This window comes from Pantherophis guttatus, chromosome 5 (genome assembly GCF_059756535.1).
Source record: "Pantherophis guttatus breed Tessera chromosome 5, ASM5975653v1, whole genome shotgun sequence".
NCBI lineage: Eukaryota > Metazoa > Chordata > Lepidosauria > Squamata > Colubridae > Pantherophis > Pantherophis guttatus.
The window spans coordinates 41416659-41444169 of NC_142067.1; the positions used below are offsets into that span (position 1 = coordinate 41416659).

Here is a 27511-nt window from a genome sequence, read left to right on the forward strand (position 1 = left end):
AGAGGAAACTCACCCTTTCTCGTGGTTCTGCCAGTACATTTTTTGGCTCTGTTGCTTGTATCTCTGCATAAGCAGGAAGCTCACCATGGTCGCCATTTAATGGGTCAGCCATTGAGGTTGTAACAGCCTTATTCTGGGAGCAGAAGTGCTGATAAGCCTTTTCTTCACACACCAATAGTGTCAGGCTGTTACCACTGTCTTGAATTCTTGCTACTACATCTTCATACTCTTCATTCTCTACATTGGTACCATTCACTTCTATCACAATGTCATCATCTTGCAGCCCAGCTATGTTGGCAGGCCCATCCTTCTTTACCTGCAATTAGATTGACTGAAATAACTGTAGTAGAAGCTGCTGTTCTGCTGATTGAGAGCAGCAGGCAGTCCATGGTAAGCAGCATATATACAAATACAAATTTATTTTTTTATTCAAAGTTCTGAATAACTGTAGCCTGGTGCTGCTGTTTTGAATAAAGACATGACTATTTGGGGAGGGGGATGTGCAAGATGGCAGGTATGGTGTTAAAATTGGAGCCCATTTATTTTGTGCAAAAATGGTATGTTGTCAATTGCAATGCTTTGACTTCCATTTGACAGATTTTGAGCCACTGGGCATTCTGGGATGTGACTACATTTCTGCTGCCATAAGAGGTGACAATCCTAGTCGAAGGTGAAACTCAGAAGTGGCTGCATTCTTGATCCAGCCACAGTTTCTGGATTTATCACCTCTGACTGGAGAGGACTATTATCTTAATTAAAGCCTCACAAATCCCACAAGGTGTACTGCTATATTTGGACCAGGCAGGCTGGTCATCTGAGAAGAGGGACAAAAGAACATGTTAATGGCTTCTTTCGGGGTGAGGGCTACAAGTGAGTGCTTAACTCTCACATTTGAATTAAGGTCTCAAATGCCTGCAGAAACTTTAACTATTTTGTCCAAAAATGTTCTCTCCTCAACATGAAAAAGCACCATTATGGAGAGGGGATTGCAATTTCTAAAAAAAATGAACTACACACAAACTTTACTTCTTGCTCCAGATAAATAGGGACACACCTAACCTGACTGTAGCTATATTTTATGTTTTCTGCTCTTTAGTGAAATACTAATGACAAGATACGTTTATTATCATTATAGGTACATGCAAATCATTTTTTTTTAATGACTGCTTTTAAAGTAACTGTCTCAAAAACAAAACCCGTTTCCATGAATAGGCAAACATTCTGTCTCTGTAAGTAATGGCTCTATATTATTTTCCCCATCATTCATCATAATATATGCCGAGATTATGAAGATTACTTGGGTAAAAATTGAAAACACAAAGACACCTCTTAAGCTACACTGAACATAACTTCAGAATTTATATCAATTCCTATTACTGTTTTTCTGCAAATAATTGAGACAGTGAATTTTTTTTATACTGACTATCTCTATTTGTACACTCTTATCAATGTGGGAAATAAAATTGGTAAAAAAATTTATTACTTTGACTTTAGGAAAAAAAACTGTAAATATATTTACCATTTCCTGAAGACTAACACTTTTTTAAAAAAACATTCTTAGTCTGAATCTAATTATCTGATACTATTTTAAAAATTATGTTTATTAACAAGATGACAATTTCTTTAAAGTGCATAAAATGCTAATTCAATCAACTTGAATTAAATCCCATTTTAAGATTGCTTTTGCTAAAAAAAGTTAACAGAGATGGGATGAAAAACATTTAGATGGAATCAAAATATGAGAATAAAGGTGTATTATGTTGCTCTAAGTATTAAATCCCAAAATGAGCATCAATAAATTAGTCTGTTTGGTTCTGGAACATATTTTACTGTGTCAGTTTCAAATTCCTTTTATTCAGCAGCTATTGTATCTTGGTAAGACATAGAACAAAGATATACTTCTATATATATTCTGCTGAGTACATTCACACTACAGGACAGAAGTGCTTTTTTGCCCGATCAATGGTCACTTGTTTTGTTTGCCAATGAAAAGATTCTAAGATTCTAGAGTGATACCTCTTTGATGAACACTCCAGGTATATTGTTAATGGCATTCAATCGAAAGCCGAATCCAGTGGTACTTTTTATGAGTTTACAGAGTCTGGGCTTCTGATTTTCTTCCTCAGCATGCATGGCTTTCTTTGTAATACTCAGATGTGGCTCCGGTCTTGTATGGTAGTAGAGACAAGGAGATATTTTAGCCTGAATCAAGAACAAAGAAACATGAATTGAAACATAATGAATATGAGCTGGAGCATGATGATACACAATTCTTCATGTTGTGGAACAGCACTGGGGGCGCAGATGCCATTGATGTCTCCTCTCCCCCAGCTCTTTACAGTTTTTCACAATCCAGAAGGAAAGAGGTTTCAATTGCTGGAGGCAGCTAAGTTGTAAGAAAAGATAGTTTGGTGACAGACCCTTTGAGTTCAGCAATGACTCCTTTGTGACTCCTGCTGGCATATTTTGGCAATCAACTGAGGGACTTTGGTGGGTCTGGGGGAGGTGGATAATGGCATAGACAAGTTGAAGCACTTCCCCATTGTTAGAGAGAAGCTAAATAGGAAGGAAAATTACATAATATATAAAATTATATAAAATTATATATCAAAAGAAAACATTTTTTGAAACTTTAAATTATAAAACTTAAAAATAAATTATCTGCCTTGCCCACTTCTGGCCTAATCATTATTCATTGTTATTTTGCCCCATTCTACCACCACTGTGTAACTTCTGACCCTTTTCCTGGAGGAAATGCAGTTTGGGAGGTAATATGCTAAGAGGCTCAGGATTGTAATGAGGCAGCTGCTCTAACAGAATTCAAGCTTCACAGGGTTGTTGTGAAAAATAAATGGAATACTATGTATGCTGCCCTTAGCTCCTAAAGGAAAGGTGGAACATACATCTAAAAAGGAATTAAATTAAAATCTGAATAGGACTAAAACAAATTCAGATATCAGGAAAGAGACACTGGAAACTTGAGGAGTAGCCTTGCCTTTTGCAGGTCAGATCCGCAAAATAAACAAAGACAATCTCAAACCACAGTATATAATTTATCCTGCCTATCAGTAGATCGCACCTTCAATCGCACCTTGGTGGCGCAGCAGACTAAAGCACTGTTAAGTAACACCAGCTGCTTGCAATTACTGCAAATTCAAATCTCACCAGGCCCAAGGTTGACTCAGCCTTCCATCCTTTCGAGGTAGGTAAAATGAGGACCCGGTTTGTGGGGGCAATAAGCTGACTTTGTATAAAAAAAAAACACTGCTGGGGCAGGGGCGAAAGCCCTACTAAGCAGGTATATACAAAAGTATGAAGGCTATTGCTTAATGCATTGTAAGTCGCCCTGAGTCTCCGGAAAAGGGCGGCATATAAATCGAACCAATAAATAAATAAATAAATAAATAAATAAATAAATAAATAAATAAATAAATAAATAAATAAATAAATAAATAAATAAATAAATAAATAAATAAATAAATAAATAAATAAATAAATAAATAAATAAATAAATAAATAAATACTCTTTTGTTCCTATATCCTGCCGAAATAGCAAAAATTAGAGAAAATAATGCAGAAATAGTTCTGAAACTCTTGATTGATATGGTAATGTTGTCACTTTAAGATCCTATCATTGCTTATGTACTTATATTCTACTTTGAATGTAGGCATCTTTACTTGGAATAGCTTATACCCTATGATGACACCTTTAACACTACCAAACAATAATATCTGCCTACTCCAGGTCCTTGGGAAGGACTCAATAGGTAGACAAAAATGCTAAATTCAGTCTAAATATCTGGCTGACTATACAACGAACCATAATGCATAGTCTTCAATAGTCTTCAATTTATAGCAATTCATTTAGTGACTGTTCAAAGGTACAATAGTACTGAAAAAAGTGACTTATGGCCATTTTTTACACTTATGATCTTTGTAGCATCCCTATGCTCATATGATCAAAATTCAGATGCTTGGCTACTGGTTCATACTTATGACTGTTCCTGTGTCTTAAGGTCATGAGCCGAGGTGGCGCAGTGATTAGAGTGCAGTACTGCAGCTATTTCAGCTGACTGCTAGTTCAGCAGATCAGCGAATCAAATCTCACCGGCTCAAGGTTGACTCAGCCTTCCATTTATTTATTTTATTTATTTATTTTTGCAATTTATATGCCACCATTCTCCCGAAGGACTCAGGGCGGCTTACAACAACAATCAATAATACAAATCACAATTCCATAATTCCATCCTTCCGAGGACCCAGATTGTTGGGGGCAATATGCTATTTAGTATACTGTCTTTGGTGTAAGCCGCCCAGAGTCCTTGGAGAGTAGGCGGCATAGAAATAGACAACAAACAAACAAACAAACAAACAAATAAATAAATAAATAAATAAATAAATAAATAAATGTGATCACCTTTTGCAACTTTTGACAAGCAAAATCAATGGGAAAGTCAGATTCATTAACAACCGTATTGCTAACATAACAACTACAGTGATTCACTTAACAACTGTGGCAAGAAAGGTCATAAAATGAGGCAAAATTCACTTAACAAATGTCTCACTTAACACAGAAATTTTGGGCTCAATTATCATAAGTTGAGGTCTACCTGTAATATAAAAAATTACGGCAATTGTCTTGAAAGGGATCAATAGTTTCAAGAGGAGGAGAGTACCATAAATAAATCTCCATCAACTGTCATTTGTTTCAATCTAAGATACATAGCAAATTGAAAGATGACCTTATGGCCGAAGTAGGATTACACAATTGAGAGCAGTTTATACAATTCTTATTGTTGCTATCTTATCTGATTTTTTTGTTTTCCATCAAACCCTTTATTAAATATAGGCTTCTATATTGTATTAAAGCTGTACATGTTGTATGGCTCTAATATGACATGATTTGTTCAGAAGTCCTCATAAAAGTAATTAAGACATTCAGAGTGGAAATAAGGTTTAGAAGGACAACTGTATTTTAAATATGAATTGTATAGAAAAGTTTTAAATCAAGATAACAATATAATCTCATACAGCAAAGTGGTATGGCATTTGTGCTAAACTCTTTCTCTTCAAACTCATGGAGACTGGAAATTAGATTAAGTAGGAAAAAGATAACAGGTAGATAGCGATTTAATACTATAATCCTTATAAATATCATGTCCTGTATGTCTTCAGCTCTTTTAGTCCTTTTTTTGCATTTCCTCCATTACAGCAAGAAATAACACCTTAATAAATAACACAATAAGGGCTGAGTAGTTAAGTATGTTCCTGATTATTATTTGGATAAAAGATCAATCTGGAAATCAATGGAAAATTAAAAGAACATACCTGAAAGAAGACAATAGCAAATCATGTCCATATTGTTCCCAAGAAAATTAAATAGAGGAGAAATCAAGGTCACTTCAACATACAGTAACTTCTCTTATGGGCCAAATAATATAAAAGAACTGATTTGTTCCATTCCCATTCATTTCAGAATCCAAAGAATAATGTGCAAACATTGCTATCAGTATCCAGATTACAAGGCAGATAGCTACCATGCCATTTAAATATTGAAATTGTCTCCTTAACAATACTATTAATGTGATGTTTGCAAGAACTTGGAATTTACTATGTATGTAATGGATCTAATGCATGCTCTTCTAGATTTTTTTTTTTAATAAAAAGAGTCAAACATAATGCTTGATTTTCCCAAGAGATTACTTAGCCTATAATTTTGCCATGACAACATATTGGGCACCCTGGAAAGCAAATATTATTTTAACAACTGGACAGCCTGAAGGCTGCTGTGTTGTCCTTTCCTCATCCTTAAAATGGAAGCAAGATTACAATGTCAAAAATTGCTGCAGTGAAATCTCAATTTTTTGAAGTTATCTAGCTGCATTGTGCATCTTTTCATTAGTAACCATATTTCAGAATCCTGGCTTTTGACTTTAACTAGTTCTAACTTTGCAGAAGTAGTCTGGAAGCTATGATTGCTGTCATAAAAAAACCTGGGTATTGAGCTGGAAATATTCCAGGGTAGGTATTCTTTTTATTACAAGAAGCAGAATTCAACTTCTGAAAAAGTATGACTAAGTGCCATGAGTTCATTTGTCATGGCAAGAGAAAACAATGCAGACAAATCCGGTTCTGTAAAGTTACCAGAACTATGTTTTGGTTTTTAATGCTCAAGTGCTGCAAACACAAACTTGTCTTATAACCAGAAAGGCTAGAAGAACAGGTGTATATATAAAGATTTAAAACTGATATTCTCAGAATGTTAGGTATGCATACACATTTGCATCAGGACAACCTTACAACAACTACAGCTCTTTCCCCCTTCCATGTTACAGCTCATTACATAATTTCCAAATTAACTCATGCTTGCACTGAAGCTGCGTACCTTACCATTTTATACATGGTATCAGTCTCTTCATCCACCACTAGTAAGGTTGTGTTTTCACCAGATTGTTTGATTTTCTCTACCACAGCTTCATGGTCCAGTGCTTCAATTGGCTCTCCATTTACGGCGATCAAGATATCATTGTCCCTGAGACCTGCTTTAGCTGCAGGGCTGTCTGAATCGATGTCCTTAATCAAGTGACCTGCCTCCCCAAATAAAAAATATATATCAGAAAAGCCTAATATCCAGTGGTGGGATTCAAGTAATTTAACAACCGGTTCTCTGCCCTAATGACTTCTTCCAACAACCAGTTTGCCAAACTGTTCAAAAAGTTAACAACTGGTTCTCCCGAAGTGGTGCGAACTGGCTGAATCCCACCACTGCTAATATCATAGCAAAGTATAGGCCCATAGCAGGAGTGGGTTCTACTTACCTTTACTACTGGTTCGCAAAGGGGTCGCGTGCCCGTGCTTGCTTCTCTCGTGCACATTCTGATGACATCGGGGTTGGTGGGTGGAGCCTCCCACTGGTTTTACTACTGGTTCTATAGAACCGGTGCGTACCGGGGGCAACCCACCACTGGCCCATAGCCAATGTTTAATTTTGTACTTTAGTTTTCAAACTCTAGTATTAAGGCAGGTACTAAGCTTGACCACGGCCCTTTCATTTTGATATATTCCCTCTGTTGTGGACATTCTAATAGAAGATTATGCATCAGAAAGCAGAGGCCAGACCAAGTCCATAAAACTGGAATGGGAGATTTTCCCTTCAACAATTGTTATGCAAGACTACAAAGGAGATAACTGGCTAAATGTGGAAGGAAATTGTGGAGTTCTTTAAATGCTATTTTTCCTATTAATTATTACATGGCTTGGGCTTGGGAATCTATTACACATCTGTTAAAGAAGTAAAGTCCATATTGCATAGTTATACTACCCTGTGACCCAATTCTTACCTTTGCCATTTTGCTCCATTCTCAGGTAAAATCCATAACCATTATTCTCTTTTTTGAGCTCAAGATTTCGGGGCTTGTGAGGTAATAATTTCAGATTGGCCTTTTCCCTTATCAGCTGCATATTCCATCTGTAGTAATACTGGTCAGTTTCTTTATCTGACAGTAGAAACACAACCCGATTCCCAGACTTTTTTACCTGAGGACACAGACATGGAGTTTATATTTTTGCCCTGTGTGCAGGCTGAAACAATCTCACCTACATACAACCAGTGCATAACAGTATCCTTTTTTTTTATTGAAAAGTTTTATAAGAAATACAAACATTTTCTCCCCCCACCCTTTCCCCCTCCCCTCCTTCCCCCCCACCCCCCTCCTTAGACTTCCCAGAACAGGCACAGGGTATAGCATTCACAAACATAAAGCTAAAATATGCTAACAAATTATTGCATTCATATTCTCCCTAAATCTTTAACTCCTTATAACTCAAAAACTATAAACATAAACTATTTAAAAATATTTCATTCATAAGCTATATGAATCTTCTTGTTCGGATACTTTTTTTGCATATAGTCAATCCATCTTCTCCATTCTGATAAGTATCTTTCATTTGAATGATCTTTAAGATATGATGAAATTTTTGCCATCTCTGCCAGATGCACAACTTTTAAAGTCCATTCCTCAATGGTAGGTGGATCTTCCTTCTTCCAGTACTGTGCCACCAGTAATCTGCCAGCTGTTATTAAATTCAGAACCAATTTAGTCTATTACAGTACAATCCGTGACTATTCCCAACAAAAAAAACTGTGGCGTAAATTTAATTTTTTTCCTTAAAATATTTTGAATAATCCACCATATTTTTATCCAAAAAGCCTTAATTTTTTTACATGTCCACCATATATGAAAATATGTAGCATCTTCACACTCACAGTATCCTTTTTTGATGGTATTTTCATTGATGAAGCTAAAATTGTTCTATACTATCATTATAAATCCCGCATTTCTGAAATTGATATTTACAGTATTTTCTTATTCTCATATTTATATATTTCAGGTGTGCACAGCATTTTAGCTATTTTGGAACTAACCACTTAATATATCAGGTAATACTATTAGTACTCAGAGTTATTATTCAACTTGGAAATAAATTTTTATAATGGAAAATACAAAGCACATAGGTAGATATGACTTGATCAAATTTGGAAGGATGAGACACTATTAGGAGGAGGTTGTATTTAACTTTAGGGATCATGTAATTGCTTAATATGAAAGAGTTAATTCAAACACATTTTTTTCCACTTATTGCGTGCAACTTTATTTTCCATCCGTGCATGCCAGTCTTTGTCTAAGGAGATCTACTTGCGCATGCTGTGGCAAGATGCAACTGGAGCAATAATTATCTATATTCTATCAAATTACCATTCTAATTTGATCTGAATTATTTATAAGAATTTGCTGACAAATAAGGTTAAGGCTTAAAGTACCTTCTCAACTACTTCTTCATGTGTATTGTTTTCCACATTCTCCCCGTTGATTTCTATAAGGCGATCATTTGGCTGCACTCCAGCTTTTACAGCTGCACCCAGTGGAGTCAAATCTACAATGAATAAACTTTTCTGTCCTGGAAATGAGAAACAAATGGGAAAAATAGAAATAAATATTTACTTGTTAATATGTTCATTTTACTCATGGTAAACACAGCATGGGTAACAGTGCATCTAGTCTAGTTCAAACAACACTAATATGGCAGCAGAAATGTGGCAATAATATTTATGCCCATTGAGTGCCTCAGAAATTGAAAAAAAAACTTATTATGCTGTAACCCAGTAATATTTTATGCTTTGTCAGATGCTTGGGGGGGTGGTGCAATTATAGTGGTGTAAGTGACTGATTAGGAGTAGTCAGTTACTTATTAACTACTACGACTTTTTCCAGTGTTTATTAGAACTTGATTTATTATTTTACACCTACTTTTAAGTATCAAATCTCTCTCCCTTTCTCTCTCTCCCTCTCTCCCTCCCTCCCAAAATACACTAGCTACTTCTGGCCAGGCCTGAAGAGAGGGGGGTTCAGCTGGTACATTGTTCTGGGGCCCATGGAGCTCATACGGGCCCATGAAGGGGAATTTTTAATTTTTTTTTACAAAACCAAATTTTTAATAAGGAAAACAATATTAGATATATACTTCATACTCTATACTTTGTGTGTATAGCAAAACTGCCCTGCATCCTTGTTTGATATAACCTTTATTAATCTGAAACTCAGTGAACAGTTATTTATGTAATTCATTGAATTTTGACCCTCATGCGTGGGTCTGTGCATGCGCAGGGGACGGGGCACATGTAGGGGGACCACACATGTGTGGGGGCATGTGGTGGGCTGCGCATGCATGCACAGGGGACTGCATGCACATGCATGGGGGGGCTGGGGGCAGGAGGGCCATATTAGTCTTGTTCCAGCACTTAATAATCCTCTGGTGGCCCTGCTTCTGGCATGCAAAATAAAACTACCTGAAGAAATATCTTGTTTACGATATATTTTCAAATGTGGATGTAAAGAATCATGTAATAATGTAGCATTCTGGTCATTTCTTTTGTTCACGTTGTCATAGAATGACTTCCTTACAGAGATTTAAAAATATAACAAAAGTCTGGATTCCTATATCAGAAGGCCATGGCAACATAGGCTGTGGATGATCTAAAGCAGCCTATTTATATAGCTGACAAAACCCAATCAAAATTTCTAGACTTTGCATTGCTCGTGTGATGACTGACTCCCAACTGTCTTGACAAAAAAGGCATTTTCCTGTTCCCTATGATTTAAACATCGATGCCATAGCAACAAAAGAATCATTAATGTGAGAAATTCTAACACTTAAAATAGGGGAAATTCTTATCTAAAAACTATTAAAAAATTTTTGTCATGATCTTTAACTGGTTGAAATGATGCATCATAGGGCAATAATTTTTCAACCAAGATACCTGAAATGGACTAATTAAAAGATTAATTAAAAATGTGTCCAAAATCTGGAACTCATTGTCCTGAGGCAATAAAATTTGGGTAAGCTGTGATAGCTAGCTGCTGCTGCAAGTGACCTGACCTTCATTTTCAACATTCTGTGACAATTTTTCAGCAAGTCTTGCAATCCCTTGTTCCTTCCCCATCCAGCAGTTGCCACTTACTTGCCTGCTAGAAAGGGAAGGGAGGAAGAAAGGAAAGAATGGGGAGAGAAGAAAGAAGGAGTGAGGGATGAAGAAAGAGAAGGAAGTTGAAAGTTGCTCCCATTCCAATGGTGGGTTGCCCCCGGTTCGCACCGGTTCTATAGGTAATAAAACCGGGGGGAGGCCCCACCCCGACGCCACCAAAATGCTTTTGCGCATGTGCAGAAGAGTGCGCATGTGGCCCCGTTGCAAACCAGTAGTAAAAGTACGTAGAACCTACCCCTGTCCCATTCCCACTACATTTTGCTCACCTGAAGTAATTGTTTCTTTGCTTAGGTAAGAAAGTATCTCTGAAAAGATGACTCAATAGGGCATAGATTGCCAAGTAGAATATAAACAGAATTCTGCAACCTGTCACTTCCATATAATTGTGAATGCAGTTCCCTGAATTTATAGCCAGAATGACTGAGATGGCCATGCCAGAGTTATCTGCCTCATATCTCTAAAAATCACAGTTCTTTCAGTGGAAGAGCACCCAGACATTGAATCAAAAAACATTCAAATATTTTTCTTCTATATTTGAGTAATACATACAAATATGGTCTAATATATCCAGAAATTTGGCATTTATAGATGCTTTGACTCATTATTTCTACCATTTTAGGAGTGCTTCAGATTCATTCAAGGACTTATTTTAATTAATATAACAATTGACCATCATATTAATGTCCTTTAATAGATGGTTTAGAAATCTGGGCTTTAAATACACATTCAAAATTATGTCATGGTTATAGAAGGTATCTAAAAGGATTCCTACACAAGAGATTTACATGCTATTTTTATTTATTGTCCTTACCTGCAGAAGACTTCAAAGAGAAACCATAGCTATTTTTTTCCTTAGTCAGATAACAGAGACGGGGTTGTGGAGCTGAATCCAATTCTTCAGTTTGCACAAGTTGAGGTTCTTCTGTCTGTTCTTGGTTTGGTGACTTTTTAGCCAACTCTTCAAGACTGATTCCTTCTTTTAATGCAGTTTCATAAGAATGGTCATCCAAAACAAGGAATAATATAGGAATTGCACTTTTTCTAATTAAATCAGCTACCTATAATTGATGCAATGAGAGACTAAGAGGTAACTAAAAGAAATAGTTAAATGGCATAGAACATGAATTAGAAAAATACATCCAAGAGAGGATAATTAGGTCACAGAGCTGTGTCATACAGCTGTTTCTTACAGAGAGGATTAAAAAGTCAGAATAGCTGTTGTGACTATGCAATCAAAATCCCACCTCTTTTTGATATGCATACAATTTGGCGTTATCTGCACACCTACCTTACCCTGAAGCTTATGACAGACACAAAAATAATGAAAAAGCAGAATTTTCATCAAGTTGATTGCTAAAATGGAGGAGGAAAATTACGACCCTAAGAATTTGTTGAAAATAGTAATCACTGTTTTATAATACTACCAATATGATTTATTCTCTTGACAATTATACTTATGTGGCAGACGTTTGAGTAGTGATTTCATATCTGATGTTGTAAAAAATACGAAAGTTGAACTTTGCTGGTTTAGCTAAGATCAGCCATTACAGGCTCGTGTAAATGCTCCCAAATGGTGGCTCTCAGGACTTCACTTCATTCTCATCTTCTCTATTGTACAAGGATGAAAACGCCATGACATTAAATCAGCCATAAGTCTCTTCAAAGTGCTTAGAAGTTGGTTGTCGTTTAAGTTCCCCTATCATTACTGATTGGGCGGAAAGGTTAAGGGAAAGGAAAACTGAATTCTTTTGCTCATATGGAGAATGAAAACAACTATTCCCTGCTTTTCTCTGAAAGAAGGAAAGATTTTCTTTGCAGAAGCTTTTTTTTGGCTTTGCATGGTTTGGATGCTGGCAGAAGATTTTGGAAGTATTCATATTTGGAAGAAGAAAATATTTTGAATAAATGCATACAAGGATCAAATTGGTGAAGTGCATGAAAATATGTGCTTTGCATTAGAAAAAAACCCAAAATAAAATATCTCCCACCTTTCCATGATCTTCCTTATCTATAAACACTCCATTAATCTTCAGAATTCTATCTCCGTCTTTTAGTCCTGCCTTCTCGGCTGGACTATCCTTTTCTACATTTCGGATAAGATGCCCTGTTTTGAATTTCTCAATGCGCAGGCAGAATCCATAGTTTTCACTCTCTTCTTTGACCAGTGTGCATTCTCTGGGATAAAGTGACATCATTTCTGTCAAAAGAAGTATATAAAAAACATGCATGTGAAGAAAGAAAGACTTTATTGAAGTAAATTGCTCAGATAAAATGAATCAAGTGAGCCACTCATAAAAGGGAATGAGAGGGAGAAAAGAAAGCATTTTGACATGGGAAAATGTACAAGTACTGCTGATGGGGTCATCTCATATAATGAATTTATCATACCGTCTTACAGATGTTTTCTTAGAAGAAAATTTGAATGTGTTCAATATAATTTGGCACGGGCCCGGGGTACTTGCAGGACCACCTCCAACCGGCCTCCGACCGCCCACTGTGGTCACATAGGGCTGCCGTCCTCCGGGTGCCATCGGCCAGACAATGTCGGCTGGTGGCTCCCAGTTTGAGGGCGTTCTCGGTGGCCGCGCTGACCCTCTGGAATGAATTACCCACCGAGCTCCAGACAGCCCCTGATCTCCGTTCCTTCCGCAAAGATCTTAAGACCTGGCTTTTTACTCAAATCACCTGATCTGGTTGGGTTTTTTAGTTAACTGTGGAATTTTAAATTGGATTTTTAATGCTATTTAGTGATATTGTTTTTATTGTCATTTTGTACTTGTGAGCTGCCCCGAGTCCTTCGGGAGAAGGGCGGCATATAAATTTTAATAAAATAAAATAAATAAAAAAATAATTTAAACCTAATATTTTGCCTTTATTGCAGTACATAGCCTGTATTTGTCAGCTCTTCAAAGTAGGTCGGCTCAGACTTATTGTCTATATTGTCTCAGGGTGCAATACTTGAATTTATTTCTACACACACACACACACACACACACACACACACACACACACACACACATCAAGGCAGGGCAATCTTGAATTTCCTTCTGATATCATAATGGCTGGCACATACCTTCTTCTAAATTATATCTGTACTGTATTTCACAATATTTTACAATAATATATTGGCTGCTCTCATGAGGCTAAACTGGGTTGAACCTGATTAGTAGTCGAAAGAGAAACAAACTGGAAATGCCAGGACTATAAACCAGATTGGGAAATGGAAAATGGAAAACAATCCAGAACAGGATCCAATTTGGGTTGGTCACCAGGACCAGAGGTTTAGCCTTTCATGTTTTCAGACTTACGCTGGAGCCCATCCTCAGGGAACTTCTCTCTAGCAGAGTTTGTGCTTGGGGCTATTCTGTGTGTGGTATTATATGGTTCCTGGTTGTATGTGGCTTTTTAGTTGTTGATTGGGATGTTGATGGAACCCCAAAGCCCAACTATTAGGTCATTGCTGTTGTTTTCTTGTGCTGCCAACAATCCAGAGTAGACAGCAGTGGAAAATAATTGCTGTATTGTTGCAGAGAAAGCTATGACGTTTGCCCATGAAATTACTAGGAATCAAACTTGGCTCAAAGGAAACTTTAATATGAAAATATAGATAATCAATTCAATGTCTGTCTTAAGTCTACTCTTAGATAAGGGGATGAAAGTAGTAAGATGAAGATAACATTCTTAGTAAGATGAACTACTTAGATATTATGCAGTGAACTGAACTGAGAAATGCTGAAGTGGAGTCTTTTCTAGGTAGGTTGAAATTATAGTTCTTAGTTTCTAAGTCAACATTTTTTAGGAAGCAGGAAGGCATAAGTTATTATACATCCCATTAGCTCATATATTGTTATTCATGACTTCTGGAGAGCAAGGCATATTACTAACTTTATACCTCAGGATTTCTTCAACTTCACCTAAGATAGCCATGTGAATTCTCTACAGAGAATTGAGTGGAACAGGTTTTTTTATTTATGTTATTATTTTTCTGAAGTCAAGGCAAAGCCAAAGTGATTCTCTTAAACCCTTTTTGCTTATTTTTAAAGTACAGTGTGAAGTGAAAGATCAAATACAGCACCTTTCAAGAGCAACAGAAAGCTTAATGTGTTGCTGACAATATTTGTCTACACCATTTTCTTCTAAAACTCTATTGCTAGTAATCCTATTGCTAATTTAGTGTTTTGCAATAATATGTACTTTGCTCGCTCTTCCTTTGCTCCGGATGCACGATAATCTTGTTGACTTAGTTAATATATTGAGAATTATGGTTAATATGTGGAAGATTTTTCTTAGGTCAAGAGGTGAGGTTAACAAGAATCAGAATATTAGACTATTAAGAATTAGAATGTTTTATTTGTTGAACTGTTTTACCGAATGACTTTTGGCCACAGATAAATTGAACTGAATTGACTAGGTGGCATTCAGACTTTCTTCACTATTGTTCTTTCCATTTGAACAATGACTAAGATAGCTGATGCTTTTAGTCCCCTTAAAAGATTGTTAAATAACATAAATTGACTCCTTTATAAAAGCCTGCCCACTCATCCTAGACTCCTAAAAGATCTCTAGACTTCTTGGGGCATTTTCTATCAAACCCTGAAACATTATGCTGAATATGTATACAGGTAGGAGTAGAATTTCTTCTAAAGACCTACCCTCTAAATATGTTCACTATTATCTCACTGGTGACTTTTGGACAATCACTATCAGTTTTTTTCAAGCTGTGCAACAGGTTTACTGTTATGATTATAAAATGAGGCGAGATTCATAACTGTGTTTCCTTGAATTCATAAAGGCAGAATAAGAAAGAATGAATATATGACTCATGAAAGACCTCTGTGCAGGGAGGCATAATCCTATTCTGTACATAGATATACTCAATGGTCTTCCAAATCTGAGCATTAGAGCCAACAAGCATCACCCATCTCTCCAATCTTCATACATTAAAAGCATATTTGGTAAATATTGACAATAATTTAATTTTATGCAAGACTATATTTAATATTTTGAGGGGAAAAATTACTTTCAGCTTCCTTTCCCTTCCTGTCCTTCCCCCTCAGATTTGGAAAAAAAGGCAACAAGAATCTTACCTGCATATATAGTGCACAGTCTTCAGAATGATCTCCAGTATCTCATGCTCTGAACTGCAAGCACAGTTGCACTTTGAATGAACAAAGGTTGAATTAAAAGATGATTTATTTAACAGGGCTTCACTGCACACATTCCTTGATAACCAGTTTTTCATTACTTTTAGCTAAGCAGTACTGACCTCTTCTTGGCAACTTGGATCCCTCCTTAATAGTTCAGAGATCATTACAAATATTTTCATTCTTACATGGATTTCTGCTGAGAAATACCTGACAGTCAGCCCTCCAGCTAGATGATAGAGAGATAGAGATAGATGGATAGATAGAGAGATAGAGAGATAGATAGATAGAGAGAGATAAGGGTAGATGCAGAACTTCTGTTAGATCTGAGTAAAAAAATGAAAAGCATCTTAAAGAAATACGATAAAAATTTAACACCAACACAAAATACTCATCATTCTGAGTCTTTGGCCTGCTCATCAAATACCTTTCCCACATATTTATGATGATCCAAGCTATAATACGTCAATCTTGTCTTCTTGTCATAACTTGTAAGTTTGAAATAGAGTATGTCCAAAGGAGAATCTACAAAATTAAGGTGATAGGGTTAGATAGAAAAAATGGAAAGATAAATAGATATATCCTTAACTTTGAATATTTAAATATTATGATTTGGAACAAGCACACATGTGCGTGCACACACAAATGGTTTCATTATTGAAAAAATTGAATTTTCAAAGATGAGATCCATATAAATTTAGAAAAGCAATTATTGTTTAATTAGCACTTCCAGTAACATTTTAAAATACTCATTTTAAATGTTTACTCATTATTAAAAAAGCTATTCTGTACCTTGCAAGTCCAAGGCACCCTTCAAATGTCTCAGCTGGAAAGCTTCCATTCAGCTTCAAGACCATATTGCTGCCAGATAAATCTACATCTTCCCTCACTCACTTCACTTGCTTTCAACCAAACCATTGACTTAATTCTCATGAAGTACCTGTCAATATTTAAGGCTTACGCCAGTGGTGAGTTGCCCCCAGTTCAGACTGGTTCTATAGAACTGGTAGTAAAACCGGCAGGAGGCTCCACCCACTGACCCTGATGTCATTAGAAATGATCTGTGCACGCGCAGAAGCTTCTGCACATGTGCAGAAGCAAGGCGTGCGTGCAAGCAAAGTGTGTGCAGGCGTGCGTGCAAGTGCATGCAATCCCATTGCAAACTGGTAGTAAAGGTAAATAGAACCCACCCCTGGCTTATGCAGTCCAGATTCAAGAGCCTTGGTAGTACAGTGGTCTAAGGCATCCTGTTATTAAGCTGGTTATTAAGACCAGCTGCCTGCAATTACTGCAGGTTCGAATCTCGCCAAGGCTCAAGGTTGACTCAGCCTTCCATTCTTTCTAAAGTAGGTAAATTGAGGACCCAGTTGTGGGGGCAATAAACTGACTTTGTATAAATATACAAAAGGATGAAGGCTATTGCTGAGCACATTGTAAGCCGCCCTGAGTCTCCGAAGAAGGGCGGCATATAAATCAAATAAAAAAACAAAACAAAAACCAGAAATCAATAGGATAACCTATCCACAAAGAACTCCGTGAAATAAAAGTCTTGGAATGAATTGCTAATCACATAATAATTAGATTAACATACAGTTAGGTCACCATTTTCCTGTCTTCCCCCATACCCTTCTTTTCTTTCCTTCTTTCCTTGAGTGCAAATGAAAACTGCAAGAGAGAACTTCTATAGTTTCTGAGATTCTACACTTTCTCAGATCTCCCTTTGTCCCACAGAAGAAACAAATTCTACAGGTTTTTTTTTTCCAGATAATTGGCAACTCTCCCTTCAAATACTTTATTCCCTTGATATTAACAGAGAATTTTTAATCCCTTACCAATTTAAATGGATATAAACCAATATAAATTTGCATTGTGACTAGATTCTGCTTCATCTGGGCAGGAGCATTACCTTCATGAAAATACCAATCAGATTGCTTCCTTGCTTTTTTTGTCAGTTCAAGGATTGCTCTTGAGGCCTGGCAGAATTCCTAATTTTAGTCTTAGATATCAGAGAAGAAATGCAAAATGTCAGGCAAAGACTTCTGCTTTAAATGTTTTCAGTATCAGAAACATTGCTGATGCAGAATACCATCACCACCACTACTATTAGGAGTGCCTTTGCCATGAATTCTCTTTTTTTTTTTTTTTTTTGGACAGACAATATTATTATTATGATTAAATTTCACAGAATGCTTTGAGTAAAAAAAGGTTAGTGGCATGGACTACACTGAAACTTGCACTGGGCTGCCTTATGTAGCTAAGAATAAGTCTAAGCCATGTCTGTATCTGTGTCTGTGTCTCCGTCTCTCTCTGTCTCTCTGTCTCCATCTCCATCTTTCTATCTCTCTGTCTCTGTCTCTGTCTCTGTCTCTGTCTCTGTCTCTGTCTCTGTCTCTCTCTCTCTCTCTCTCTCTCTCTCTTTTGAATAGAAGATAAAAATGAACCAGAATTAATATAAAGAGAAAAAAGGAAGAAAAAAAAAAGACAAAAAATGCAAAAAAAATAAAATTAAAAATAAAATAAAATAAAAAGAAGTAATTTCTGGTTTTCTTTGCAGCAAATATAAGTGTAAAAATTGTACCTTTACAGGGAGGATACTTGAGAAGAGGGTGTGGCTCACTGATGACGCCTTATAAGGCAGAAATAGCTATTTGAGTCTCCCAAATTGCAGCACAGAGTTGTTGCTTTTCAGCAAGATACAAAAAGCCCAGAAACTTGTGAACACAGTTTGGTTCCCTTTTTTTGGCTTTAGAAGTCCACACCAGAAGTGCAAAAAAAAAAAAGCCATGGCAACAGACCATCTGTTTTCACATCATGAGTCAAATTTTTTATTTCTTCTTCTTAAATTATGATATAATTATGATGGGATAGAATTAAGTTTAAGCTTTTGATGATGAGCACTATTTAAATTAGTTGATTATAATGCAACATTAATTCACATTAATCTTAAAATGACTTAGTTATGACTGCAATGTCTGAATGGAGTCCATTGAATAAGTTGTTTCTATATAAAAACATAAAATAGATTTCATAAGTTATATATCATTCTTCTAAATTTAATGATATGTGTAACATGTTATTTTATTAATGATTTAGGGTTATTCACTTGGTAAGTCCCCATACTGGCTGTAGAAGAACCTTTCTCCTCTCTTATATGTATATTAAGCAGCTGAAAACGGAAACATTGTCATTGATGGGGACTGAATCTTGAAATTCAGACACAATAAGGCCATCAATTATTAGTTGTTAGGATCTAACAGTGAGGAATACCTAGGAATTGAACACCTTGTTTGCAAGCCTAGAAGTATCTAGTTGACCAATGTGGGAAAATGATTCTGGATTGGACAAGACCTAATTGTGACTGGGGAACTTTTACATTCTTCTCTTTCCATTTTCTATAATAGACAATGTGTTTCTGTTTTGTACAAACTAACCCACAAAACAAACAATGTATTGCTTGCTTATTCCAGTGCAGATCTTGTTATCTTCCATTTGTAAGCTTTCCAAGTTTGCCCATCTCCTTTTTCATTTTATCACACTACTTAAGGTAGGAAAGAGTAAAAGATCACAAAATGACTTTTCATGTGATTTTAAAATTGCTTCTATCTTACAAACTTTCTCTCTCTCTCTCTCCTGAGGTCTCTCAATTACAACTGATTTTTATCCAATTAAAAATAGAAGGCTATTGATTGACTGATTCATTTCTAATGCAAATATTGCGGTTCTGTTATCAGCAAAACTAAATATGCGAGGTTGAATATATGAAACTATACCTAACTATGAGACTAGAAATGAGCCACTCTTTGTTCCTGAAAAAGGAAGCTAATCTTTAAGGTTTATAAACTGAAAAAATGTCAGTATCCAGGGCTGAAATCCAGCAGGTTCTGACAGGTTCTGGAGAACCGGTAGCAGAAATTTTGAGCAGTTCGGAGAACCGGTAGTGGAAATTTTGAGCAGTTCAGAGAACTGGCAAATACCACCTCTGGTTGGCCCCAGAATGGCAATTTTGCAATATCCTTCCTCCATGAGTGGGGAAGGAATGGATATTTTGCAGTATCTTTCCCTGGAGTGGGGTGGGAATGGAGATTTTGCAGTATCCGTCCCCTGCCATGCCCACCAAGCCAGGCCCACCAAGCCACACCATACACACCATGCCACGCCCACCACACCATGCTCATCAAGCCATACCACGCCCACCAAGTCACACCCACACCCATCCAAAAATTTGGATTTCACCACTGTCAGGATCCAATCTGAGTCGGTCACCAGGACCAGATATTTTGTCTTTTGAGATTTCCAAGTTGTGCTGGAGCCCAGCCCACACTGAAACTATATGCTAGCATTGTCTGCTCCACCTCTGAGATATCAGTTTTTCAAATAACCCTTAAAAATTATCTATAATTTATTTTTATTTATTTATTTTATTTTATTTTATTTTTGAATTTGTATACCGCCCTTCTCCCTGAGGACTCAGGGCGGTGAACAGCCAAATAAAAACATCAAATACAAATATTAAAACACGTTTAAAAATATATATAGATTTTGCCCCATTAATTAAAACGATAAACAAAACAAAACAATTAAAAAACCCTTAAAAAGAAATTAAGCCAGCCCGGCTTGTTGAAAAAAGAAAGTTTTAAGGGCACAGCAGAAGGCACTGAGGTCATGGATTCTCCTTATCTCAGGGGGCAACTGATTCCAGAGGGTGGGTGCCCCCACAGAGAAGGCCCTCCCCCTGGGGGTCACCAGCTGGCATTGTTTGGCTGATAGCACCCCGAGGAGGCCCTCTCTGTGGGAGCGCACGGGTCGGTGGGAGGTCGTCGGTGGCAGTAGGCGGTCTCGAAGATAGCTAGGCCCTATGCCATGGAGCGCTTTAAAGGTGATAACCAACACCTTGAAGCGCACCCGGAAGACCACTGGGAGCCAGTGCGGTTCACGCAGGAGCGGTGTTACATGGGAGCGCCACGCTGCTCCCGTCACTACCCGCGCTGCTGCGTTCTGGACCAGTTGGAGCCTCCGGGTGCTCTTCAAGGGGAGCCCCATGTAGAGAGCATTGCAGTAATCAAGGCGAGAGGTTACGAGGGCATGAGTGACTGTGCACAAGGAATCCCGATCAAGAAAGGGCCGCAACTGGCGGATCAGGCGAACCTGATAAAAGGTCCCCGTGGGACAAATTTATTTTTTGTTGTTTGTTAGGTATGCTAACCCAGGATATTAGCCAAAATATATTAGCTTTACTTATGGGAGAAGGATAGCTTCACTTGCTGATGAAGGATAGCCTGGTACTGTTTGGTGAAAAGACATTAATTTTCTTATCTTGAAGCAAAAATTCCATCCCAGTTTGTTTCAAAGTTTTGGCTAGGTGAAGCTTTCATATTGCTCATATTTATAATTTAGGGTTGCTTGTGCTATTTGAATTAAAGCCATAAAATTATTGTATCACATCAGTGATTTAATGCTTTAACTTTTGTTAAGTAGTATTTATAAGCGGAACTCAAGATTAAAGGATTTATTTAATTTTAATATGAACCATTCTTCCTAAAAGCTTAGACAATAATGATGCTAGAACATTAAAATCAGTGGTTCAGACTGGTTTGCAAGAACCAGTAGTAAAACTGGCGGGAGGCTCTGCCCACTGACCCGGACATCATCAAAGTAGATCTGCGCATGAGTGAAGCGAGTGCGCGGGCTCAGGCATGATGCGAACCGGTAGTAAAGGTAAGTAGAACCCACCCCTGATTAAAATCATTTTGATTTGTACAAATTTAAGAAATACACAAGCATTGTTAGTGCCCTGGTAGCACATGTTCTAGCTCTTCCAGATGTCCATCACCGAGTTTATATCTTAGATCTTACTGTATAAAATTAACAAACCTTAATTCAATTCAGCAGTAGTTTAGAGTCATTTTCTGAATGTGTGATATTCAAACATTATTTGAAATGTTAGCGGCTCTTGAAACCTCAGAGATTGAATATCCTTACTTTATGGTGGTTGATAAGGATATTCTTGGCTCACAACTGATGTTGTGGGTTATTGAGCAGAGTACTTTTTGAGTTTACGCATGAAAGCGACTGAGAATGATTGTGGATAATAACAGTTCTCATACAAACAAACTGGGTTTTGATAATATTTTACTTTTAGAGAAAAAGCAAAATCATAGTCCAAAAATAATCCAATTCATACACATATAAAGTGAGATAAAGATCAGTCCAGGGATATTTTCCAAATATAAAGTCTTCTTACCAGTTGTAGAAAAATACAATAAAACATATCTTCTTTAGTTTCATTCAGGAACAAAGTTCAATATAAAAACAGTCAATAAATATTAGAAAAGCAATAAATAGCCATGATCAAGCAATGATCATGCAGAGATCAAATATAGAGTTACAGCATATCAGCAGGTAAAATGGTGTGGTGTCCACACAAACCATAATTCAACTTTTCTTAAGTACATTGGCTACAGAGCTCAGCCAATCAGAATGCATGATGATGCAACACAGTTTTTAAAGCTACATAATACTTTTACCTACAAACACATAATGTTGGTTTATATATTTCCTGACCAGCCCGTTGGGCAATAACAATTTCCTAACAGTGGTGTTTTGGATCATTTTTATTTTTTCCTGAAATAATGATATTTAATATTAGTAATAATATTAGTAATGTTCATTACTAATTACTAACATTACTAAGTAATATTAGTAATTAATAATATTTCATAAGCATTTTTGCAATGTTTTGTGAGAGAACGAAGGCTACAAGAAAAAAAAGGAAAGGAAAACCCCCATTTCCATTAGGTATATTCCCTTTTTCTTTTTCCTATTTCTATCTCAGTAGAAAATAAGCAACAACAAAGCAATTCTGTCTACTAAGATGATAATTATGAAATAGTTATGATCAGATTGTAGCTAAGTTTGATTCTATAACTAAAGTGCCTTTACTATTGAAAGTTCTAATACATTTAGAATATAGGTTAATCACACAACTTGATTGCCTTTACTGATTCCTATATGGTTTTTGCAGCCTACTGCTGTTTTTCTCCCCCAGAAAAATGCAAATAAGATTTGAGCTTTAACTATTGTGCTGTTAATTTTACCATGCTCAGAGCAGTCATATCTTGGCTTCAAAAATCTGGATGACTAGTAGATGGAAGCAGAGAGACACTGAAATGTGTAAAACTATGTTGCCATTTAGTGGTCATCTGAATATTTAGCAGTCCAGCTAAGGTGGTCATTATCTTAGTGGAAAGAGATTTTCCTGCATTTATTGTAGTCACCTGTAACATTTATTTCCTTGAGACTGTTTAAAGGACTGCTTCCCCTGTTTCATTATAACATAAGCTGAAGCCAACCTACCACCACGTTTCTTTTTTATTTTTGTTTTTAAATTGTCCATGGATGCCACAAAGAATTCCTATAAATGCTCTAATTAACAAGCTAGCCAGCAATACAATGCAACACAATTATGTAAGGGAGCACAAATTGCATGAAAATCACTGTAGCTAATTTCTAAGCAATAATACATTGAAATAGTCTACAGGATTTTCGGCTCTGCAGCTTTCAGTTGTTAGTCTCTTCGCTCTGGTGTAATGAAGTTGGCTTAAAATACCTCTTTTGGATTTCAGTATCTTCCTTCCCTTAGTCCATTGCAGACAACAGAGCCTTCATTAATCAATTCCTCTGATTCTTTTTTCCTATCCTACCATGTCACGAAGTCAAGGCCCAGTTAATTTCTATTCTGAGGACTACAAAAAAAATAATTTTAAAAAGCTCCACAACATTCTTAGGTTCTTCCTGTCACTTGAATTAAGAGGAGAAATTTGGCAGGCATCGTCAAATTCATGCTGTTAAAAAAAAATGATTTCTTTGCTGAAGAGCAGAGCAAAGCAAAGCACAAAAATAAAAGGAAAAGAAAAAGAGAGAGCATCACTATTTCATTAGACATTCTTTAGAAATATAAAAATATATTTTTAAAAATGAGCACAGGCACTATTTCTTTACTGAACGGATTTATAGATATTATACAAGCTTTTTTCAATCTAGTTTCTGAATGTTTCATTACCAGACTAGGTAACATCATCAGCAAGATTGTCTTGTCCTATTCTTCTCAGTTTATAAATGTCTTGTGTGCCAGTGTGGTCAGTTGGTCATTTAGTTGGTTGCTCCTTAAGAGCGATATTTAAATTCTGAGCAGCTGATTGGTTCTTTTATTGATTGGTTGTTCGAATGGTCTGGTTTCTTATATATTCATATGCTGGATCTAGGTCAATATGTTTGTTAATTGCTCCTTTGGTAGAATACCAGGCCTCAACAGATTCACATGCATGGCGGGTACTAGCATGGCCAATGATTTTTGTTCCTTCCCAATCGAACTGGTGTTGTTCATTATCAATGTGGTTTGAGATCAGAGATTTTTGGTCGTGCTGTTTTTCTGCTAGTTGATGTTTATGAACCCTTGTTCTCAATTGCCTTCCTGTTTGTCCCATATAGAACTGGTTACAATTGTTGCAATTGGCTTTGTATACTATGTTGCTGTTGTCTTCCTTCTGTATTTTGTCGTTGATTTTAGATAGCTCTTTTCTGAGTGTAAATGTTGGTTTGTGAACTATCATTATTCCTAGGGGTTGCAGTATTCTGGCAGCCATTTCGGATGTTCCTTTGATGTATGGCAGGACTTGTTTTTGTATTGTGGTTGGCTGTGTATTTTGTAGGGGTTTGGATGACAAGAATCATACTGTGAAATTTTTTGGATAGCCATTGCAGAGGAAAACATTGGAAAGGTGTTTTTCTTCTGCTTTTCTTAATGACTCAGTGCTGCAGTGTGTTTTGGCTCTTTTGAAAAGGGTCTGGATGCAGCTCTTCTTGTGTGCAGTGGGGTGGTTGCTTGTGAAATTTAGAATTTGGTCTGTGTGCATGTGGATTTTTGGTATATGCAGATTGTTAGTTCGCCATTATCTTGTCTCCTTATGTCAATATCTAGGAAGGGGAGTCATTGTTCTTTTTCTTCTTCATGTGTAAAATTGATCCCAGTAAATATGTTGTTGAGTAGATAGTGTGTCTCTTCTAGTTTGGTGCGTTTGATGATGGCAAAAGTGTCATCTATGTAATGCACTGAAAAGTTTGGCTGCATGGTTGGCAGGATTGTGCGTTCAGGTTTCTGCATTACTGCTTCTGCTATTAGGCTGGATATAGGTGATCCCATAAATGTGCCTTGTAGTTGTTGATAGATTTTGCCATTTTGCTATATAAACCACTTGAGGATATTGAATTAATTTGCTGAACTACATCCAGTGTGTATGAAATGAGTATCTATCAGTAATAGTTTAGTATTATTATTCTCTGATTGCAGAATGGGAAGATTATTGAAAATATTATACAAATGTTAAAAAAGTAAGTTTGAGAAACTGATTCCGCTTCTTATATTCTTGAATACAACTACATTCATGTCAGGAGCACTGAAGCACTTCCGGGTGCTGTTGCCTAGCAGTTGAGGGCTCCTTTCATGTTTCTGTTAAATTGTCCACCAAAGCGGTACCCACTTATCTACTTGTGGTCACCTGCTTTCAAAACTGCTGGGTTGGCAGGAGCTGGAGCATATGATGGGAGCCCACCCCATCCCGCAGCAGTAACAGGGTCTTGAATGCAAGCTTGCAAATTATCAGCCCAGCATTCTAACCTCATGAGCCACTTTGCTCTGAGAGATTCTTGAATAAGAGCTTTGTTTTGTGATAAATAGAAAGTGGAGATCTGAAGGATCACAGATATGTCAAATTGTATTGTAAAAGTTTAGACCAGAGGTCTTCAAACTTAGCAGCTTTAAGACTTGTGGACTTCAACTCCCATAATTCTCCAGCCAGTATAGCTGGAGTTGAAGTCCACAAGTCTTAAAGCTGCTAAGTTTGAAGACCTTTGGTTTAGACAGTGTATTTAAAATAATGTATTTAAAATAATGAAAGATTCTGAACATGCTTAAGATGCTTAATATTGTTCTATGCTGTTATGTGGTGAAATAAATTAATGCTCTCTCTTTGTTTTAAAAAATAATACATAACTGCATTCATTATATTTTAAAAGAGAGGGAGAGCTATGCAAGAGCTACCATGCAAGACCTACAGAACATAGTCAGACTCAGCAACCACATAGAACCATTTATTTATGGCAAGTTCCCATAGATACTAAAGAGACATCCCTCAAAAATATATAATAGTTACTATGAGGTTGTGTTTCATTACTATTTGGATTTCTATTCCCTCAGTAATGGTAAGAGTGGAGCCTGTTAAATTAATTTAATTAATAGACTTCTGAGATTCATCTGAAGAGCCTAGAGAAATGCAATATTTGTTACAGATATTACAACTAATTAGCTTACATAAAATGGAAAATCAGCAAAGATTGCTTATCAGATTTTTCTGTTAATGGTAAATGACTGCTCCTTGTTCCCAGTTGGTGATGATATAAACAAAGTGTCCAAAGTCTGTATAAAGACGAATAGATCAGCAGATTCAATCAGGGTCAATTTTATTACATTAGATGCACTCAATGCAAAATGTATTGTACTCTAGAGATTTTTTATTCCTTAAAACTGAACAAGGCCCCTGTCCAGATTGGGCTACAGCACTTAAAATTTTTAACATTTATTATTTTCCCCACTCTACCTCACTGCTTCTTTCTTGGAAAAAAATGAGATGTTTCAAAAAATACTATTTAATTTCACTGTTTTGATATAATTTATGGATGCAGCAATGAAAATGATTACAGGTAGTCCTTGATTTATAACTACAATTGAGCCCAAAGCTTCTGTTATTAAGTGAGACAATTGTTAAGTGAGTTTTGCCTCATTGTATGACCTTTCTTACCAGAGTTGTTAAGTGAATCACTGCAGTAGATAAGTTAATAACCCAGTTGTTAAGTGAATCTGGCTTGCTTGTCAGAAGGTTGCAAAAGGTGATCACATGAAATTGGGACATAGCAATGGTAATAAATATGAACCTGTTGCCAAGCATCTGAATTTGGATGCAGGGGGATGAAGCAATGGGCATTAGTATAGTAAGTGGGAGGGGCAGATATGACGGCTGCAGGGGGCCATATTATGTTTCGGGAGTGCGCACTCGTTGTTTACGAGCGATTGCCCACTCCGACCCCCAAAGCACTGCTCGTTTCCCGGGTTGTTCAGAGTCTCAGACCCTGGGTCTACAGCTGATGTTATGTAATGCCAGGTCAGTGGAAAATAAAGCCCCCCTCATTCATGATCTTATTTCAGAGGGGTGTGCTGACCTGGCAGGGATTATGGAGACCTGGTTAGGCCAGGAGGGAGGAGTTCCCCTTCTGAAAATGTGCCCGCCAGGTTTCCGTGCATTCCATCAGCCAAGGACTCAGGGAAGGGGTGGGGGAGTGGCAGCAATCATTAGAGAAAGTCTTTGCCCGAGGGAGGCCACTGTTCCTCAGATAGCCGGATGTGAGTCCCTCCTTGTGAAGTGGGGTTGGGGGATTCAGATGGGCCTACTGATTGCGTATCTGGCTCCCTGCCACGTAACAGCGGTCCTGCCTGAGCTGCTCGACATTATAGCCAGGGTGGCGGTGGAAACCCCCGGACTTATTGTTATGGGGGATTTTAACCTGCCATCTGCTGATGAGATGTCGGAGACGGCTTGGGAGTTTATGGCTTCCATGATGGCCATGGACCTGACCCAGGTAGTTCAAGGCCCCACCCACTTGGGGAATCACACTCTGGACTTGATTTTTGTCTCTGATCAGTGGCTGAATGATCTAAGAATAGGGGATATAGACATCAAGCCCTTGTCATGGTCTGATCATTCTCTCCTTCACA

At 37.1% G+C, this 27511-nt stretch overlaps 1 protein-coding gene across 2 annotated transcripts in view; it reads right to left on the minus strand.

Moving 5' to 3' along the window:
* PDZK1 (PDZ domain containing 1) overlaps positions 1 to 15895 on the minus strand; it is a 17089-nt gene extending 1194 nt beyond the window's left edge. Inside the window, exons 1-9 of one of the 2 annotated variants that reach the window (XM_034414376.3) lie at positions 15810 to 15895; positions 15631 to 15701; positions 12532 to 12740; positions 11355 to 11601; positions 8822 to 8958; positions 7341 to 7536; positions 6391 to 6587; positions 2017 to 2202; positions 14 to 316 (exon numbers count right to left, since the gene is read on the minus strand). In XM_034414376.3, the coding sequence (XP_034270267.2) occupies positions 14 to 316; positions 2017 to 2202; positions 6391 to 6587; positions 7341 to 7536; positions 8822 to 8958; positions 11355 to 11601; positions 12532 to 12738 (1473 nt within the window). In that variant the 5' untranslated portion in view covers positions 12739 to 12740; positions 15631 to 15701; positions 15810 to 15895. Of the gene's footprint in view, positions 1 to 13; positions 317 to 2016; positions 2203 to 6390; positions 6588 to 7340; positions 7537 to 8821; positions 8959 to 11354; positions 11602 to 12531; positions 12741 to 15630; positions 15712 to 15809 lie in introns of those variants that run through there. The other variant, XM_087894998.1, reaches the window with a different exon arrangement.
* Between the last annotated feature and the right edge of the window lie 11616 nt (positions 15896 to 27511).